This window comes from Lygodium microphyllum, chromosome 10 (assembly GCF_053477565.2).
Source record: "Lygodium microphyllum isolate KBCC chromosome 10, Lygodium_microphyllum_v1.1.10, whole genome shotgun sequence".
NCBI classification, from domain to species: domain Eukaryota; kingdom Viridiplantae; phylum Streptophyta; class Polypodiopsida; order Schizaeales; family Lygodiaceae; genus Lygodium; species Lygodium microphyllum.
Genome location: NC_141144.1, coordinates 70,039,312 through 70,061,168, shown reverse-complemented (window position 1 = coordinate 70,061,168; position 21,857 = coordinate 70,039,312). Strand labels below are relative to the sequence as shown.

The 21,857-nt window shown below is 46.9% G+C and overlaps 1 protein-coding gene across 7 annotated transcripts in view; it reads right to left on the bottom strand.

Moving 5' to 3' along the window:
• LOC148030133 (ATP-dependent protease La (LON) domain protein) overlaps positions 1–21,857 on the bottom strand; it is a 117,943-nt gene that overhangs the window by 7,986 nt on the left and 88,100 nt on the right. For 4 of the 7 annotated variants that reach the window (XM_087686405.1, XM_087686406.1, XM_087686407.1 and 1 more), the window contains one exon: positions 2,571–2,705. In XM_087686405.1, coding sequence (XP_087542531.1) covers positions 2,571–2,705 — 135 coding nt within the window. Of the gene's footprint in view, positions 1–2,570; positions 2,706–6,851; positions 6,932–21,857 lie in introns of all 7 variants that reach the window. The other 3 variants (XM_087686404.1, XM_087686408.1, XM_087686410.1) reach the window with 1 other exon arrangement.

Genomic DNA, 21,857 nt, shown 5'->3' with positions numbered 1-21,857 from the left:
ACATTGTGAAGGAAAGAGGATCTAGGTGGTGTGATTTGTGCATCAATGAAGATCCATCTCAAGGATGCTTTCCACTCCCCACCTAGCTGAGGTGCGCATCTTGAAAGCCATCTCAGAGGACTTTCCATGTCTATCCATATAGGGTGAGCCCTCAGACCACTAGCTTCCCTAGCAAGGCTAGACTTTGATACTCTGGATATGAACCCTAGCCTGCCCTCAACACCCTTCAAGCCACATTGGCACGGAAATCCTTGGACCATATGAATTGTCCTAGACGAAGTTTCGCACCAAGAAATGTAGCTGAACCATATATGCCAAGGAGAAACACCAATAGGAAGCAATGTACCAAGTTGCTGCCAAGAGAACCTTGTTGACCACAAGGGCCCTGCCCACCAAGGAGAGGTGGACTATACTTTAGTAGGTCAGCTTTTGTCTAATGGAGTAAGTACCAAGATGAATTGCTCGGTTGGAGTAACTTGGAACCCAAGGTATCTGATTGTCTAACCCCTACTCACCCATTTGAAACCCAAGTGGATTTGGTGTTGGAATCAGGGTCCATAAGAAAACCAATTGACTTTCACTAATTAATCTTCACACTTGCAGCCACACAGAACAACTCCAATGCCAGTCTCACTCTCTCAAGCATCACCTCACCATCCTCAACATAGAGAGCCATGACCTCAACGTACTTAAAGCCCACCAACTCCGTTTCCACTCTCACACGGAGCATGAGACCTTGCAAGCTGCTCACTCTCAAGTGAAGGAAGAAGGACATTGCCTTTGCAAAGATTAAAAAGAGCTTAAAAGCTAAAGGGCAGCCCCAATGGCTAGATCCTCCCATTAGAGAGCTTGTGTAGCTTGGAGAGGTGTGGGCTAGTTGGTTCTAACTTCTCACAAATGGGCATCCTCTTGTAGGTGGTAGGCAAAGTGGGTGGTGCTCTCCACGATATTTTCGTCACAATTTAGGCTGGTGGTCAGCTGTCATTGACAAAGGACAGCAAGATGAGGATTTGCTGGCCATCCCTTGGAGGAGGATCCGTGTTATCAGCCTCCAAGGGGAAGATCTCAGAGTTGGACATGTACATACCTTGGGCTAAGTTCCAAGAGTGGCACCTTTGGATTTGGAAGAGTCGGCCTCTAGGTGAGTTGGAATGGAACCCTCCAGAGTGGCTTTGGCCGGGGCCATAGTAGTCGCCAAGAAGTTATAGAGCTTGTTTGTCTACACACATAGAATTAGCGGACACGTTTTGATGTAGGAGGAGATGGATTGGGCACCCTCATCGCACACAGTTCAATGCACAAAGAATACATGGCGTGTTGTCAATAGGTAGTCCAGCTCCTTTCTTCTACCCCCATGATAAAATGAGATCTCATAGAGCATACACATTTCTCAAAAATGGCCTACTAGAAGGGCATGTACAAAGCATGACCTCCTTGATAGCTATGTAATCGTGCTCCTCGTGGATATATCTTTTTGAGAGTGGAGAATGGAATGTAGCTCTTGCATCGACTACACATCCTAGCTTTATTTCTTGTGGGTTGAAAATCCCTCAATATACTTACAGAGTTCCAACTAGTACAGGCCTGTAGTCAGAGTTCTGACCAGTATACGAGTATGTATTCTAGGACGTATCTTCATTGGCAACTACAATATCCTCCCCAACATGCTCTTTCTCAACCTCATTCTCATCATCTTTCATCCTGTTCAGATTATTTAAGAGTTACAAAGGTGGTACCTGCACTTCTTTCCCCTTTTGACCTCCATCACTCTCATGATCATTCTAATCGCATTCAGCCTCTTTAAGAACCAGCAACCCTACAGTGAACAAGATTGGGATGCACATATTTTGTTCATGGTACATTGGCCATACATGCCTCCTTTAATTACATGTTCCGTATACTTCTTGGGTATGTGAACTGATACCTCTAAATCTTTTAGCTGGCTTCCGAAACCTTAGAAAAATGTGCAAATTGCAGAGGATTTTAAGAAACTTGGAGAACTTTTTCTTAGCATGCCTAATGAAGTTAGAAAATTGGCAAATTTTAGCTTAGGAATCTAATCCTTTTATTATATGACTAGTAATAGGATGCATGTGGCACATGACTCTTCTAAGCAACACAAACAACTTATCATGCTTCTTACAACCATCAAAGGACAGTCACATGGTCCTTGTTGCTAAAGGCATCCATGTAAGGTATGCCTTGGAACCTAAATTCATGTGTTAAATATTTATGCTGTTTCATCTATCTTTCAAAATGCGGCCAGCAACTGACTGTGTGATTTGCAAAATATATATCATTTAATGAAAAGATTACTTCATATTCGAGACATTGTCACTTGAAAGACCAAAGCTTGTTGTGCATGCTTATATTTTATAATGACACTGTGTTCTTAACAGTGGATTTTCTACAGATTGCACATGACTATCACATATCTGAAAATACCATTTCTAATGCCAAATCTGACATTAGAACATTTCCTTTGAATTTCTGTAAATATTAGAAATGTTGCTGTCTTTGTCTTTTGTCAAACATGCATCACAACTATGTGTAACAAGAAAACTACTTACCCTAAGCTTGATTTGCAATCGTTGAACATCAGACAGGACTAGCTTCAACCCCTCCATGGCAGCGTATATGCCTTTCATGTCTGTTGAGACACTATCATGCACAGGAGGTAGGCTGCCTTTGAGAAATGGTTCCAGCTGCCAGAGTTTTATTTCAGTAGACAGTTGAAAATATCTTCACCAAGCTAATTACAAAAGATCAAATCATTTGAACAAAGAGCATATTGTTACCCTTGCAAATGAGCTCTTTTGGCACAAACCAACAAGAATATGCTGAAATTAGAAGAACATAGTTTTATGTGCATGCATGGAAATGCCATGCATACAATGTAAAATGGGGTGTCCTTGCTGGAGCATAATTTATCTTCACAAAATGTGGAAGCATTTTACTGGAATGCCTGTTTGTTCTACATCCACCTCCGTTTAATGCGATACCCCTAATGAAATGGGCCTCGAAGGCAGCCTGCACAAGGAATATCAAAACATTCCATCGAAAACTTGCAGTCAGGAAAATGCAGATGGAAATGCAAGGCTTTGGCTTCAAATGCATGGCTGAAATGTGCCTTCTAATGTACGTGAAAAAGGGAAAACAAAGTGTCCTCAGAATCCAAATAGTAAGAAACCCATCCGAACACTTAAAGAGTTATTGCAGTTCAATCCAACAATGCTATGGCTCCAATGTCCAGTCCAGGTCCCTTGTGGTTGGAAAACTTTTCACATGGGACATAAACAGTAATATGCATGATGGAAACATTCACAATGTGGCAGATTATGACTAGAGTTTGCATGAGATATCGAGGGCATGAAATATGCTTTGAGAATCTTGTCATATTTAGATGAATATCAACCTATTGCTGAGGGTCCCTTTATCTGTACTTATCTAGAAGGCTCCCCAGCCCTAATGGTTGGTACCTCTTAGGGCTGCGAATCTGGACACTTGGATGTGGAAGGGGACAAAGACTAAGCATGTGCTAAAGGACAAGCTCTAGAGATTCCTTGCAGTGTCTTGTTACTTGTGTGTGATCTGAATTTTCTCTGTTGAGTGTGAGCACACATTGGTGTCTCTCTCGCCATTGATGTGTTGCCGGATTGGCTGCTAGTGTTTGTTCAGTAGTCTTGTTGCTTGTGTGTGACCTGGCTTTCCTAAATTGAGTGTAACTATGCCCTGGTGTGTCTCTCTCCGTTGATACATTGCCATGCCAGCAGTTGGTGGTTGTTCACAGTGGCTTGACTTTTATATTACAACCTGATCTATGACTTGTGTGTGTTGAAATAGTGGTTGACCTAGGACTACCTCTCACATGGCTGTCTATGCCTGCATTGACCTGGGAATTGTGTCTGCCTATCTGCACTATTCTCCAACTGCCACATCACCCGCTTGCATGCCCATTACCACAATGTTTTGTTAGAGGTCACTTTGTTCACATGTGTTTGGTAATTGCTTGGGACGATCCACAAATTTAGCAGCCTGAAATCCCTTCATTTCACTACAGATCATATCCACACGATGCACCCTTTGCAAGCCAGCAATCCATGTATGAGAAGAGAATTGCTGCTGTTGATTACAGAAAGCATCCCTAGAGGGCAACAGTCTCCTGCAAGCATCAAAACTCAATGCAGAATCAGAAGCACATTTATCAACTACCCTAGCTGCAGGCACCTGAGATGATTGAGGCCTAGAATAAAATCCCTTGCCCATGTGTTGAAATCTCTCTTTATTTTCGTAATGACTAATTATATTAATTACGAAAAAAAGTACAAGATAATATGATTACAAAGTATAGGGGTGGCTCTAGGCCATCATATGTGAACCAAGAACAACGGATTCAGCAAGAATAGAAGGACGAGTGTGCAAGGGGCACCCTTGGACTAGACAAAGAGAGAGGATCAAGAGTGTTGATGAGATTTGGCCACTTGAGCCTAGGCCTTTGTTGCCAATGTCTCCAACACACCGTCTTGAAAGAAGTCGCCTAGCACCACGAAGAGGTTGGGCCTTTGATGTTTGGCCCTTGAGGAGGAAGGCCCATCTGCATGGTGGGGAAGTAGAACTTGGATACTTGCGATCCCAAGGGGTGATGACTCGACCTGCAACATCAAAAGCTAGCTGAGCTCGAGGATCATGGGCATGTTGTAATGGTAGTTGCTGTTTGGTGGGTTGCAGATTCTTGGGGGCAGTAGGAACTCCAACAATGGGTGTATCAAAAGAATTGTCTGAATGGCGCAAATGCGTGCAAAGGGGGTCCTGTGAAGGAGAAGGACCAGCAAGCACTGTGGGCACAAGGACCTCCTTTGCTTTACCTTTATTCCATCTAGCTTTGGTCCCCAGGCTTGTGTCTCCAAAATCGATGGAGAAAATGGTTGTTGGACCTTAGATTGGCTATGTTGAACAATCCACTGCTCAACAAGACGGGGGGGGGGGGGGGGGGGGGGGGTGGTGCTTTGATCTTCGTCCACGGGCTGATCCACCGGGGTACTTTTGCTGTTTGGGCATTTTGCTGAAAAGTGACCCAGCTCATAAGAGAAACAGTGGCCAGCAAAAGTACCCCACTTAAGCTGAAACCAAAGAGGCCTCATACCACTGCGATTGAGCCACAACCAGTTAGGCCTCTTTCTGGCTGTGTCCCATAACATCCACAATCGATTTCTGTTGGCTACCTGTGGACTGGGGGACACCAACACACCACCCACTAGAGCCATAGCATCCTTGAGGAGGGCCTACTAAACCGCCGGGCAATGCTCGACCTTCACCCACAATATACATGCCTACTTGAGCAAGCATTGGAAGTCTGCATAGGGTGCCACGAAACAACATGCACCAACTGTTTCTCACAGAAGAGGGGCCACTAAGCAAGAAGGAAACCTTGTGCCGAGGGAGAACGGAGCACAACCTCATAGAAACCAAGCGGAAGCAAAAATCTCCTCCACATAATCAGCATGAAGAAGAGATGTCAGCCACCGATGGATCCTAGTGAGAACCAATATCCAGCTGGTAATGAAAAGAATGACATCTCATGGAATGCAAAAAAGGAGCGAAGAACCTCCTGGGTATTCACATGTGCATCCAAAATCTTTTCCCTCACAGAGGCATGAATATCTCGATGATTGTGCTCATCATACTCCTCCAATATAGAATTGGCAAACTCAAGCAACTGTTACCAATTTGGTTCCTATAATTCTTGCAAAGGAGAAGCCACTTGGGCATAGGAGCGTTGAGGAGAAACACTTGGATTAGGGGCCTTAGGAGCACCAAGAGATTGTACATGGAGACGCTTGCTGCACTTGACAGAGGGCTGAACCTTAGGAAGGCTCAGAGCCATATCGTCAGTGCAAGGCACCATATCTTCTTCCACAGCAGCTTCTTCCAAGTCCATGTCTGGCCCCAAATCAACAGGTGCCTCATCCATCTGAGCCATCTACCGATCTTCCATCGAGGCATAGGAGCTATCAGCACTCGTGCTGTGACTATCGCAGACGCTCTACGGGAAGAACAAGGTGGTCACAGGGAGGAGTAGATCGAAGATGGAACCAGGTAGGCATCAGTTGTGTGTACTGTAGGTAGCCACTGCAGGAGAATAGGGCCTGCACATAACCGCTGCAGGAGAATAGGGTCTGCACACAGCAGGCAGCATGGTGAAAGCTAGTGGCAGGTGCACAGCAGAGGTGGCATAGGCTGGAGACAGGGCGCAGAGCTAGCGCTGTGGTAGAGGCTGGAGACGGGCACGACGCAGACCCCCAGGTGGACAGAAGAAGGCTAGTGCAACGAGTAAGATGCTGATGAGTGATAGGAGGGGCATGTTGAGGAAAGCACAGAAGCCCCAGGGTAAGACCCAAGTCACCATGGTTCTCAGGACCCGGACAGCCCCATGCACATTCCCGCCCCCCGTGCCCCCCCCCTCCTCTCTCTCTCTCTCTCTCTCTCCCTCGCTTTGTATATGTGTGTATGTTCTTTCTAGATGGAGTTCCGTCTGCCATGGCTGATTTGTCCGCGCTCACAAGCTCCACCGCCGAACAATCACAATCTTGCCCATATCCTTCACGGCCAATGCAAAAGAAAACCCTCAAACACATCTATCGTGATTTATCTCTCTGAGATATCAAGAAACATGGTAAGAAAAGCATTGAACTCTGCAGGAGAACTCAAAACAGCTCCATAACACATAGTTAACCTTGAAACAATGTCTTCCAACTAGAAACGCTATCACCTGCACCAGAACAGCCATCACTTGCCCACAAACTACCATTGCATGCTCAAAACAGCATTGCCAACAAAAAGAAATGCATCACCAGCATCACCAGCATCATAGCTCCAGGGTTAAGTTCGACCATCAAAAGATGGTGATGTATGATCAATGGGCAGCCATGATCTGTCAAATATAGTCCACATGTGGTTAGCATGTTGTGTTCTCACCCCTTGCATACGTTTCCCTTTCTTTTCCTATGTTTTACCAATTTCTATACTAATAATCAAATTTGAAAATTAATGTAATTATTAATCATTAATCTATTGAATGTAGTTTCCCACGTGAATTTGATAAACTAAGATAAAATTTAGTTAAGATTCACTTAAACTGAATTAATTCATATGTACACAAACTTACACGGTAATTAATTTGTTTTTTTCATGAGACCTTATCACTTATTATAAGTGTGGGAAAGAACGTGATAATGACAATTCTTTAACTTAACCAACTCGATCAATTATCACCATGAAAATTAGGGGGGGGGGGGGAGAGAGAGAGAGAGAGAGAGAGAGAGAGTCTGGAAAAGGCCTCTACTAATCAGGTCTATCATCTTCTTATTCAGGATCGCCAATGGCTGGGTGACAAAGCTAATACTGTTTGGGGACTGCGGAAATCGCTGACATGGTGGCAGACAACGCTGATGGAGGGCTGGCTGAATAAGGCACCTTTCAAATGTAAGGTCTTTCTTTGGCAGGTAATGATTGGTGGTCTTCCTCTTGCCTCGGCCCTTGCCAAGCGTCGCATCTCCAATGGCACTTGCTTCTTCTGTACCACAACGGCGGAATCAGCTCGACATCGTTTTCTTTCTTGCCCGCTCGCCAAGAATATCTGGTTACTCTTGTCGCACATTTGGCGCACTGTGGTGGGCTCCTCGCTAACTCCTTTCGACTGGGTTTTTGGGCGCCCGAAGTATCCCACACCGCCACAGTTGCATATGAAGATACTATTTCACTTCTTCAGATACTGGGGATGCTGGCACATTTGGACCACGCGCAATGCTTTTCTCTTTGATTCGGCCTCTAATGTACCGCGCCATGTTGCCAGGCTTAAAGGCCTCTTGCACTGGCAGTTAGATCTCATCCGACACGCTGACTTGCTCCCTCGGGAGGATTTGCTTCCTTGGCATATGGCAATTGCCTCTGGGTCGTTGCCATGATTCGTGTAACTTTTTAGTACACTACTACTGGGATTTTCCCCACGTTGGCCTAGGGCCCTCGTGCCTCTTGTAATCAGAAAGAGAGAGAGCGAGCGAGAGAACTTTTTCACCTGATGGCTTAGTGTCATTAACTATCTTGTAATCAAGTAATCTTGTATTTTTCGTAATTAATACAATTACCTTTTACGAAAAAAAAAAGAGAGAGGGAGAGAGAGAGAGAGAGAGAGAGAGAGAGAGAGAGAGAGTTTTACGAGAGAGAGAGAGAGAGAGAGAGAGAGAGAGAGAGAGAGAGAGAGAGAGAGAGAAGAGAAGAGGAACGTGATGTCGCCGCCTCAGCGCTCCGCCCTGCCGTCGGCCGTCTGACCAGCGGGTCCTGGTCGCCGTCGTTGACTGTTGGACCTGCGGGTCCTGGCCGTAGTCGTCGCCATCAAACCTGGCCGCCATCGCCTGTCAGCCGACTGTCTGCTCGCCACAGGTAACAGATCGTCTGCGACAGTTTTCAACAGGGCACACAAATCTCTTCTTCGCCCCAACGAGAGTCAGCATCAAGTGTTTGAGCCTGCGCCCCTGGTTTCTGCTACCTGCGTTCGCGCCTCGCACGTGCAATCTAGCCCGGCACTGAGACAGAGCAGCCTTGCCTCTGCGCGCGCGCGCGCGCACACACACACACACACACACACACACACACACACACACACACACACACACACACACACAGAGGATGACGCCGCCTGCGTGCCCTGCCTTGCCGTCGACTGGATGACCGTCGCCCCTCACCCGCCATCGTCCCTGCTCCTGTCGCGTGTCATGCCAGTGGGACCTGCTCGTTGCGGCCCTGTTCGTCATCGCCAGTCTGCCGCCTGACGCCTGTTGCGTCGCCTGTGCCCCGTCGCCATCGCCTGCAGCCTTGTCGCCTGTGCCCCGTCGTCGTCGTCAGCAGACCCGTCGCCGTCGCCAGCATCTGGCGCCCGTTGGCTACGTGCCCCGCCCTGCCGTCGCCCGTCTGACCTGCGGGCTCTGCTCCTGGTCAACGCGCGTCTGCTCTGCGTGTCAGAGCTCCTCCCGTCGCCATCGGACCTGGGCCCGCTGGACTGTCGCCTGATCCCTGCTTCGCAGTGAGTCTGTTGCTGACGGTTCAGCCCTGCCGTCGCTTGCCAGCCTTCCTCCTCAGCGTTCTGGCCTTTGTCACTGCCCGTTGGCCCTGCGTTTTGCCCTCTTGCATCTGCTCCGTTAGGGTTGCGCCCTGACCCACGCGCTATCTACACTCCCTCGGGATAGGCCACGGCTGAGGCCGACAAGTCTGCGGGACTTGCACAGAGAGAGAAGAGAGAGAGAGAGAGAGAGAGAGAGAGAGAGAGAGAGAGAGAGAGAGGGAGGGAGGGAGAGAGAGAGAGAGCGCGAACGCGAAGACAGCAGTATGGCTGGCCTGGATATGGATTTTCTCGACCGGACGGTGGCAGCCCTTGGCCCTGATTCCGATGCAGAGGAGCCGGAGGATATGGTGCCATGCACGGAGGAGTTGCCTCCGGGTTCTGAACTGCCGCCTGCCGGCAAACGCTCCAAGCATACTTCTGATGAGCCAATGGGTCCTCCGGAAAGTTCCTATGTGCAAGTGGCCTCTGATCCTGTGGATTCGTAGGAAATTGACTGGGAGCATTTGCTGGACTTTGCCAATACTCTGCTTGGCGATTATGTCCAGCATAATAATGAATCTTTTTCTGATGCGGCAACGGATGATGTGCTGGAAGCCACGGTGGACCCCAAATCAGTCTTGCGATCCTTCTCGGTGTTTTATGACCGTGCAGTTATACTTTTCTTCACTGGCAGGATCCCAGTGCTTTCGCATATTCGCCAGTGGATGCACCATTTATTGCAAGGGGAGTGTGTTGAGGAGATCTTCCTTGGACCTCGCGGCTTTTATGAGGTGCTGTTGAAATCGGAAACGCATCGAGCTGAGCTCCTGTCCAAGTTGCTACTATTCTTTGATCGTCGCTTGGTCCATGTTGTGCCATGGCGCCCCATGGCTGACTTCCAGCGTCTGCTTCAACGAGAATGCCCGGTGTGGGTGGAGGTGGAAAATTGTCCGGCGGTCTATTGGCCCATGTTGAAGGATGCGATGGCGGTTGTGGGAACAGTGCTGGTTCCCCCAAGCCTCAGGGCGATGAACCGAAACCGTTTATGCATGCTATGGGACATGGCCAGGAAAAGGCCTGCGTGGCTTCGCCTCAATTGTTCAGGCATGCATCCTTTGCATTTTCGCTTGAAATGGGGCAACTTTGCGGGACACTGCTTTTCATGTGGTAAATTGGGGCATTTCATGGCCGAATGCCCTGAAAGGCAACCGTCTTCGGAGGATGCGCAGGTTGTGCTGCCCAAAGATGACATGGTGCTTGATGCCACGCCCCAGGAAGCCCTTCAGTCTCCTCATGTCATGGATAAAGGCAAACAACAGGTCCTGAGTGTGGATTCCTGTCGCACTGACTGGATTGAGGCACGTCCCAAAAAAGGTAAAAAGTTGGATGCAGGCCTGGCGGATCCTGGGCCTACTGCTTCCCAGGATTCCGTGCGCACGTATACGCGCAGGAAAGAAATGGTCACTTCACAGCAGGCTGCGCGTCCTACGGCCCCGTCTGCCCCCCGTAATCAGTCTCCAAGGAGAGTCTATACCGACGGCCCCAAAGGCCCACCTGCTAAGCTGGCGTTTGATGCCAAAGGTAATGTTATTACACCCTGGGATCGGCGTTATCCCCGCCCCTCTCCCAAGGCAGTGGATTTCCCTTCTACCTCTAAAGCAGGTCGCCAGAATTCGTTTGCAGTATTGGCTGATTTTCTGGATGAGGGTGTCCTGGATGCTCTCGCGGAAAAGGTGAAATCGAGGCAGCAGGCGCCTCGTTCCTGACTTCCTTCTTTGAGGATACATGAAGATAGCCACGTGGAATGTGCGAGGCATTTGCTCTCGCCATAAGCAACATGCCATGTGGACCGTCTTGCATGAGAACCAGTGGGATGCATTGTGTGCAGTTGAGCACAAAAGTCACGGTGAAGCAGGAAAAGTTGTGGATTGTCATGGATTCCGTCTGTTTTATGCAGGGACCCCTGCTACGCACTATTCGGGCGTGCTGATGATTGTCCATGAGAAATATCAGCCTGTCCTTGTTAAAAATGATGTGCGGGGCCGCTTTCTGGTAATCAAAGTCTTATTTGAAGGAGAGATTTTATGGTTGTTGGGCCTCTATGCTCCGAATGATCCCGCATCCCGACGGGATCTTTGGTCCACTTTGCAGGGCTCCATGTCACTTGGCCGAAGGGGGTTTTTGATGGGCGATTTCAATATGTGTGTTGACTCTTCTCAGTCCACTTCAGGGCATTCGGTAATGGATACGCCGGAAAGCCGGGTGTGGAGTTCCTTTGCTTTGCACGTACTCAAGCAAGATCTTTGGTCGTGGCTTCACCCTTCTTTTTCGGGGTTTACTTTTCATTCCGCACAATATGCAACTACCTGGTCGCGGCTGGACAGAATGTATATCATGCAGGGGGATGATTTTCTTCCCGAGATGCTGGAAATGAAGGTCTTGCAGCAATATGCGTTGTCGGACCATTTTCCCCTCCAGCTTGAGATGCGGGCACAATCTATTGCACCTTTTGTGCAATTGCTGGATAGGCTCCCTTTACGTTTCAACTCCTCTTATTTGAAGCATTCAATTTTCCAGGGCTATATGCAGCAGTTGATTGAGAGGTTCTTATTGGACTTCGCCTCTGAGGGCTTGCCTTCATTTGCACGGCTGCTCTCTAATGTGCAGCGGGTTGCTCGGCAGTACGGGATCCATCATGCCTCGCTTTGTCGCCGACGTCGACATGCAGCAGAGGACTTACTAGCTTTGGTCCGTTCCTTGCTCCTGGATTCCCCAGATGATGATTTTCTGCTGTCACTGGAGAGGCGTTTGGCCCATCTTATTCAAGTGTTTCAGTTGAAATCTTATCAGCAGGCCAAGCTGCATAACTTGACTGACACATTGCAAGATAGTGCCTGCCAGTCTCATAAGTTGTTTCGCGCCTTGCATGCGTCTCCGGCTCGTGAAAATATGACCAGACTCCAGGATTCGGAAGGTCGCATGGTCACTGATCCGCAGACCATTGTCACTATGTGCAGAAATTATTTTATGGAACTTCTTGGTTCTTCTCCCTCGCCTTCTAGCCATGTTACGCATGCCCGCTCGGTCTTCTATCATCTGGTCCGCCAGCAAGTTCCAGTTGATATGCAAGCCACTTTGGAGGCCGATATTTGCGAGGAGGAGGTTATGGATGTTTTGTTGCACCTGCCGAAGGATAAAAGTCCTGGCTGGGATGGTCTCACTAATGAATTCTTTCAGACCTCGGCCACGCAGTTGGTGAAGCCATTGGTGGTCATGTTTCAGCAGGTTTGGGAAACAGGGGTCATGCCCTCCTCATGGAAAGAAGGCCTTATCAAACTAATTCCAAAGGTCCCTTCGCCGTCAAAGCTGCAACATTGGAGACCAATCTCTTTGATGGGCTCCATGTATAAAATCTACTCCAAAGTGTTGGCGAATCGGCTTCACAAGCACCTTCCAGCTATTGTGCATCCTCTCCAATATGGTTTCATTAAGGGCCGCAACATTCTGCATAATATCTTAAATATGCAAATGGCTATTGACTATGCGCGGCACTCCGGTCAGGAAGTGGTATTGATTCAATTGGACTTGGAAAAGGCGTTTGATTATGTGGACTGGTCTTTCATTGCCGATCTCATGTCTGCTATGGGCTTTGGTACCCGGATGTCCCGATTGATCTACACCATTAGTGCTGCGGCTTCCTCTAGAGTTATGCTCAATGGTGGGGTTACAGAGCCATTTGTCCTTGCACGCTCGGTCAGGCAGGGTTGTCCTTTGAGCCCTCTCTTCTTTGCCCTGGCGACTCACCCGGTCCTTTCAATGTTATCCTCCATGGCAGCCTCTGCTCAGCTGGCAGGGCTGTCTCTCCCTTTGGGTTAGCACTTCGTTAGCCAATCTTTGGCTGATGACACCTTTATGATTTTGCAGGCGGACAGGGACAACATTCGAAGGGCATTAGATGTTTGGACACTCTTTGGTTAGGCCTCTGGGCTTCGCATCAATGCCTTTAAGTCAGCCATTCTCAGTAGGACCATCGTAGCCCGTTATTTTCTTGAGGACAGCGGGCTCCGCCATGGTAACACACGGCTTCGGGCCTCCTGGTGGCATGTCCTTAATGCTGACTCTCGTTTTTCCAGTCCCTCTTCCTCTTTGTTACTGCACTTGGTCGGCTCTTGGAAAGTGGTGCTCCAAAAGGCCCGTTGGCACCCAGTAGGGGACTGCTTGCAGACTAACTCCTTTCAGCTGGAATTGTTGGCAGTATCGAGACTCCTTTCATGGGAAGATAAACATCAGCTCAGACTAAGATTTAACCGCATGGCCCATTTAGGTGTGACGTCGGTTGCGGATGCTACCCTTGCCACTCGCAATGTCCTCGTATCGTTTCGGACTGCTAGACGACTCTTCAAGATCCCGCGCGGATACCGTGATTTATGGGAAAAGCTTTCGTCGGAGCTTCAGGGTAGGCAACCCTTTCCTGCCCTGGCTGCGGATCGCCCTTGGTAGGACTGGAACCTTGCAGGCCGGTTGAGTCTGGAAAAGGCCTCTACTAATCAGGTGTATCATCTTCTCATTCAAGATCACCAATGGCTGGGTGAGAAAGCTAATACTGTTTGGGGACTGCGGAAATCGTTGTCATGGTGGCAGACAACGCTGATGGAGGGCTGGCTGAATAAGACACCTTTCAAATGCAAGGTCTTTCTTTGGCGGGTGATGATTGGTGGTCTTCCTCTTGCCTCGGCCCTTGCCAAGCATCGCATCTCGAATGGCAATTGTTTCTTCTGTACCACACCGGCGGAATCGGCCCGACATCGTTTTCTTTCTTGCCCGCTCGCCAAGAATATCTGGTCACTCTTGTCGCACATTTGGCGCGTGGTGGTGGGGTCCTCACTAACTCCTTTCGACTGGGTTTTTGTGCGCCCGAAGTATCCCACACCGCCACAGTTGCATGTGAAGATCTTATTTCACTTTTTCAGATACTGGGGATGCTGGCACATTTGGACCACGCGCAATGCTTTCCTCTTTGATTCGGCCTCTAATGTACCGCGACATATTGCCAGGCTTAAAGGGCTCTTGCATTGGCAGCTAGATCTCATCCGACACTCCGACTTGCTCCCTCGGGAGGATTTGCATCCTTGGCATATGGCAATTGCCTCAGGGTCGTTGCCATGATTGGTGTAACCTTTTTAGTGCATTACTACGGGGATTCCTCACACGTTGGCCTAGGGCCCTCGTGTCTCTTGTAATCAGAAAAAAGAGAGAGAGAAGGAGTGAGAGAACCTCTTCACATGATGGCTTAGTGTCATCATGTATCTTGTAATCAAGTAATCTTGTATTTTTTTCGTAATTAATACAATTACCTTTTACGAAAAAAAAGAGAGAGAGAGAGAGAGGCCTGTGCTGTTTCTGCCTTCCGTGAGCTCCTGGCTCTCCATCGGACCTGCACAACTGGTGATACAATATGGCTGGTCTGGATATGGCCTTTATCGACCAAACGGTGGCAGCCCTTGGTCCGGATTCTGATACAGAGGAACCAGAGGATATGGTTCCTTGTACAGAGGAGATGCCCCCTAGTCCTGACTTCTAGCATGAGGGCAAACGCACCAAGCATACGTCGGAAGAGACAATGGATCATTAGGAACATTCTTATGCACAGGTTGCTTCTGATTCTGTGGATTCTCAGGATGTTGACTGGGAGCATTTGTTGGAGTTTGCCAACACTCTGCTTGGCGATTATGCTCAACATAATCATGAAGCGTTTTCTAACTCTGAAACTGAAGATGTTTTGGAAGCCACTGTGGATCCGAAAAATGTTTTGCGCTCATTTTTAGTGTTTTATGAATGTGCTGTTATACTCTTATTCACTGGTAGGATCCCAATGCTTTCTCATATTCGCTAATGGCTGCAAGGTCTACTACAGGGGGAGTGTGTTGAAGAGATTTTTGTTGGGCCCCGAGGCTTTTATGAGGTGCTATTGAAATCTGAGAAGAATCGTGCTGATCTGCTGTCTAACCTGCCATTGTTCTTTGATTGCCGTTTGGTTCATGTTGTGCCATGGCGCCCAATGGCTGATTTTCAGCGCCTGCTTCAACGTGAATACCCGGTGTGGGTTGAGGTGGAAAACTATCTGGCCGTCTATTGGCCTCTGTTAAAGGATACCATAGCCGTTGTGGGCACTGTTTTGGTCCCCCCAAGCCTAAGGGCCATGAATCGTAACCGTTTGTGTATGTTATGGGACACTGCTCGGAAAAGGCCTGCTTGGTTACATCTTAATTGTTTTGGCATGCATCCATTGCACTTTCGTTTGAAATGGGGTAGCTTTGCAGGGCATTGTTTCTCCTGTGGAAAATTAGGGCATTTTATGGCCGAATGCCCAGTAAAGCAACCGACCTCAGATGTTGAGCATGTTTTGCTGCCCATGGAAGATATGGTGCTTGATGCTCCGTCGCAGGATGCAACCCAGCCACCCAAAGTTCTGGATAAAGGTAAACAACATGTTTCGGGTTTGGATTCCCGTAGCAATGACTGGGTAGATGTACGTGCAAAAAAAGGCAAAAGGTTTGATGCTGGCATGGCGGATACTGTGCATACTGCTTCAATTTCTTGTGTACTTATATGCACAGGAAAGAAATGTTGTCTTTGGAGCACACTGCTCGTGCTATGGTTTCTTCTACTCCTCGGAATCAGCCTACTAGAAAACCACATACAGACGGTCCAAAGGGCCCACCTGCTAAGTTGGTTTTTGATGCTAGAGGTAACGTGATTACCCCATGGGATCGTCGTTATCCCCGTTCCACCCCGAAGTCAGTGGATATACCGTCTACCTCTAAATCTGGCCGTCAGAACTCTTTTGCCGTGTTAGCTGATTTTTTGGATAAGGGGGTCCTTGACATTCTAGCAGAAAAGATTAAATCGAGGCAAGCTTTGCCTCGTTCCTGATTTTCTTTTTGAATACATATGATGATGGCCACGTGGAATGTGCGAGGCATTTGTTCTCGCAATAAGCAACATGCCATGTGGACTGTATTGCATGAGAATCAATGGGATGTCTTGTGTGCTGTTGAGCACAAGAGTCACAAGGAAGCATGAAAAGTTGTGGATTGCCATGGATTTCGCTTGTTTTATGCAGGGACACCTGCCAGGCACTATTCTGGTGTGCTTATGATTGTACATGAGAAATATCAGCTTGTTCTTATAAAAAATGATGTGCATGGTCGTTTTGTGGTGATTGAAGTTTTATTTGAAGGAGAGATCTTATGGTTTCTTGGCCTCTATGCTCCAAACAATCCTTTATCCTGCCGGGATCTTTGGAATACTTTGCAGACCTCTTTGTCACTTGGCAGACGGGGTTTTTTGATGGGGGATTTTAATATGTGTGTTGATCCTTCACAGTCCACATCAGAGCATTCCCTGATGGATGCTCCGGAAAGCCGTGTATGGAAGGCGTTTGCTCTTGCCGTACTTAAGCAAGATCTCTGGTCATGGCTACACCCTTCTTCTATAGGTTTTACTTTCCATTCTGCGCAGTATACAACTACATGGTCGCGATTGGACCGCATGTACATCATGCTGGATGATGATTTTCTTCCTGAGATGCTGGAAATGAAAGTGTTGCAGCAATATGCCTTGTCGGACCATTTTTCTCTACAGCTTGAGATGCTTGCACAACCCATTGCACCTTTTAAGCGATTTCTGGATAGACTTCCTTTGCGGTTCAATTCGTCTTATTTGAAGCATTCAATCTTTCGGGGCTACATGCAGCAATTGATTGATAGCTTTTTATTGGACTTCTCCTCTGAGGGCAATGCTTCTTTTGAACGATTGCTCTCGCAGGTTGCTCGGCAGTATGGGATCCATCATGCCTCCCTTTCTCGGCGGCGTCGACAAGCAGCGGAGGAATTACTGGCTTTGGTTCGCTCTCTATTGGTGGAGACTCCTGATGATGTATTTCTGCTGCCATTGGCTATGCGTTTGGCTAATCTTATTAAAGAGTTTCAGTTGAAATCTTATCAGCAGGCCAAATTACAAAATTTGACAGAGAATTTGCAGGACAATGCCTGTCAGACTCATAAGTTCTTTTGAGCTCTCCATGCATCTCTTGCTCGAGAGAATATGACTAGACTCCAGGATGCAGAAGGTCAAATGGTCATTGATCCTCAGACTATTGTGAATATGTATAGGAATTATTTTCTAGACCTTCTTGGTTCTACTCCTTTAGCTTTGGACCAAATTACTCATGCCCACTCAGTTTTCTATGATTTGGTTTGCAATTAGGTTCCACATGACATGCGAACTACTTTGGAGACAGATATTCATGAGGAGCAGGTTATGGATGTTTTGTTACACTTGCCCAAGGATAAAAGTCCTGGTTGGGATGGTCTCACCAATGAATTCTTTGAGGCTTTTGCTACCCAACTGGTGAAACCATTGATGGCTATGTTTCAGCAGGTTTGGGAAACGGGGTTCATGCCTTTCTCATGGAAAGAATGACTTATCAAACTGCTTCCAAAAGTTCCGTCGCCATCTATGCTGAAACATTGGCGAACAATTTCTTTGATGGGTTCTATGTATAAAATCTTTTCCAAAGTAATGGCGAATTGGCTTCATAAGCATCTTCCTGCCATTGTGCATCCTCTTCAATATGGTTTCATTAAGGGCCGAAACATTCTGCATAATGTCTTAAATGTACAAATGGCTATTGACTATGCAAGACACTCTAATCAGGAGGTTTTATTGATTCAATTGGACCTGGAAAAGGCTTTTGATTATTTGAATTGGTCTTTCATCGTATGGGCTTTGGTACTCGGATGTCTCGTTTGATCTACACCATTAGTGCCAAGGCTTCTTCGCGAGTTATGCTGAATGGTGGTGTCACTGAGCCATTTGTCCTTGCTCGCTCTGTGAGACAAGGTTGCCCTTTGAGTCCTCTCTTTTTTGCTCTTGCGACTCATCCGGTTCTTTCGATGTTATCTCATATGGCAGCTTCTACTCAGTTGGCGGGATTGTCTCTTTCTTTTGGACAGCACTTCATTAGTCAATCCTTGGCTAATGATAGCTTTACGATTTTGCGTGCGGACAAGGATAATCTTTGTAAAGCATTGGATGTCTGGACTTTTTTTGGTCATGCTTTTGGCCTTCGTATCAATGCTTTGAAATCAGCCATCCTCAGTTGCACGGAGTCAGATTTACAGTCACTGGACTGGTAGGGAATGGTTGTTCCCCGTGGTTCCATTGTCAGGCACCTTGGGTACCCGTTGGGTGTTGATGTTCGGCCGAAGCAACTACTTCAGTGGATTTCACAGAAACTCGTAGCTAAGTTTCTGTATTGGAAGTCGCAGGCTTGGCCCTTCCATGTTCGCCTCAAAGTGGCTCAGACAATTATGTTGCCACTGCTCACATATTTCTTGCCACTGCTGCCTTGGACTACTACAACATTGAATGCTCTGACTTAGTACATTCGTTTCATGTTATGGAAGAAGGACTCCTTGCATGCAGACATTTCATGGATTTCTTGGTCGCATGCATGTACCCACAAACGCATGGGTGGTGGGGCCATTTTGAATACCGAAACCCATATGCTGGCACTCCGTTGGTCTCTTTTTCGTGCTATGTGCTTGGATCATCATCCGTGGATCTTTATAGCTCGTTATTTTCTTGAGGATCATGGACTTGTGCATGGTAATACCCAAATTCGGGGCTCCTGGTGGCATGTTCTTAATGCAGACTCGCGGTTTTCTAGTCCTTCATCATCCCTGCTCGCTCATTTGGTATGTTCCTAGAAATTGGTTCTCCAGAAGGCTTAGTGGCATCCAACGGAGGACTGCTCAGCTACTAACTCTTTCCAACTAGAATTGTTGGCAGCCTCGCGATTACTTTCTTGGGAAGGTAAACATAAGCTTAGACCAAAATTTAACCGCATGGCATGTTTGGGCTTGACTTCAGTTGGCAGATGCTACCCTTGCCAGCCGCAATGTGTTGATATCGTTTCGTACAGCCAGAAGGCTTTTCAGGATTCCTCATGGATACCGTGATTGGGGTCAGCTTTTAATGGTGCTCCAAAGCAGACAACCCTTTCCTGCCATTACTTTGGATCGTCCTTGGCAGGACTGGGACCTTGTAGGCCGGCTGAATTTGGAAAAGGCCTTAGCTAACCAGGTGTATCATCTTCTAATTAAAGATCATCAATGGCTGCTTACTAAAGCTAATACTGTATGGGGTTTGCGTAAACCTCAGTCATGGTGGAAGGTAACTGTGATGGAGGGCTAGTTGAACAAGACACCTTTCAAATGCAAGGTCTTTCTTTGGAGGGTGATGATTGGTGGTCTTCCTCTTGCTTCAGCCCTTTCCAAGCGTCGAATCTCCAACGGCAATTGTTTCTTTTGCACCACTAGTGTGGAATTGACCCGTCATCAATTTATTTCTTGCCCTCTTGCTAAGAAAATCTGGTCCCTCTTGTCGGCAGTTTGGCGAGCAGTGGTTGGCTTCTTGTTAAGCTCTTTTGACTGGGTTTTTGCGCGGCCTAAATACCCCGCACCGGCTCAGTTACATATGAAGATCTTCTTTCACTTTCTTAGATACTGGGGCTATTGGCACAATTGGAGTATTTGGAATGCTTTTCTTTTTGATTCAGCCTATAATGTTTAGGGACATATTGCTAGGCTTAAAGGCCTTTTGCATTGGCAGATAGATCTCATTCGGCACTCTAACTTACTCCCTCGGGAGGACTTACTTCCCTGGCATATGGCAATTTCCTCTGCGTCTTTGCCATGACTTTTTGTAACCCTTTGGTCGTTTACCACTTTAGAAAGACAGAGAGATTTTACACATGATGGCTTAGAGCCATCGTGTATCTTGTAATCATGTAAACTTGTACCTTTTTTTCGTAATTAATATAATTACCTTTTACGGAAAAAGAGAGAGAGAGAGAGAGAGAGAGAGAGAAGAGAAGAGAAGAGAATATAAGATCTATTAACGTCTCTAGAAGGCCAAAATGGCCTATGAGACCATAACCAATACAACAGGCATCATCTCTCATCAAAGAAGAAGAGATAAATTTATGTGTAGGTCTACATGGTATACTGGAGTGAGAAGTATGGAAAACTGAAAACCTTGGAAAAACCAAGTTTAAAAAGAGTTTAGATTATCTCCCCCTCAGTTTATGGAATCCACCAAGACTATGCAAGCTACCTCCGATTGAGTCAATGCGTCAATCTGCATTTTTAATGAGCAATCATGATGAGAATGTGATACATATGGACATGCCTATGCTGCCAAGTAGGTACTCTAGGGTGTCGTGCTCTGCGTAATGCTGTAGCTCTGTCAACTATGATGCCGTCTAATGATGTTCCTCGACGACGCCTATCAATAGGAGATGCAGTGTTTGGGGTGGCAGCAGCTATAGGGGTTCAGCTACATTGAAAAAGTCTGTAACTGCTCTCTAGAGGGGTGGATGAGGCTAGGATCGCCTCCTATCTGTAACAATACTGCTCTACGCCACTGGAGCTCCAATACGAAAAGGCCCAAATATCTTTGATCCTCATAGTCCATCACCCGTCTTAGTGGTCCAAAGCCCTCCTTAAAGAGGCAATGATAGCGGCGGGAATGTGTGTAGCTATGTGCATGTTTCTTGTCTCTGACCACATGCTAGAGTAAATTTTAGGATCGCAAGGTCAGCTGCTATACTGATCGGCTTATCAAATATCTCAAAATGCTTAATTTCTGGAATTAACGTTGGTGAACCCATTACATAGTCCACAATGCTAGCACCTTTTTTGCTGTTCCAACAAGTGAAAGCATCTACTTCGGGCCATAGCCAATTCGTGAGCACTTCCTAAAGCTAGTAAATGGGATCCATATGCTGTCACCTCCTTATATTGAGATGTCCTGACAAACCCTAGTTCATCCAATGCCAATTCCTTAAAGATTTCATGTTCCGTATCATAAAAGGCGGACTGCTCACTTCCCGTTCAAGCATTAAAGTCTCCCACTAGTAGTATGTTTCCAATGCTTGCATATCTCATAATATCCTCATGTAGTACTTCAAATGGTGATCCCTCCCCATGAGCAAATATTGAAGAGGCAAGTCGAAAGTAGCATACTATAACATATAGATCCCTCGGGTGCCCTATCCTTAGCCTTACCCACATATATCTAGTATGCACATCTTGTGACACAATGTGAATCATGTCTTGGAGGCTCTCAAGATAAAGAATAGCCACCCCACCTGACCCCCTGGTTCCTCTTGGTCTACGAGGTTGAGGTCTATAGACGCTCTCCCATTTGTATCCCACAACATTTGATAATCTAGAATTTATACATGATGTGTTTCTGTATACATAGCCGCGTCTATCCCACGAAAAGTATCCTCAAAATAACCTGCATCCAAGTCTCATTGAACCATTACAATTCCAAAGGGACAACTTTAACGTCTCATAGGCCTCGTACCATCATTGTGATCTCCGTTCTGCTATGACTACTCTACCATCTCTATACACAACATATTTGCCTTCTTTATGTGCCTCCAACACTTTTGGCATGCTAGTCCTTTTATGCTCTAAATGTGCAAGTGTGAGATTTTCATCGAGGTAAATCTTTTCACCCTTCAAAGCCTTTCTTTTTGATAAGAAGGCCCTTTTGCTATCCATGCCCTCAAATTTCAGCATGAGGATCCGCCTCTTTTGTCATTTGGATCACCTATCCTCCAAGCATCCATAATGCGTGTCTCATCTGCACCCATCTTAGCACAAAGTGTTTTAGCATCCTCTTG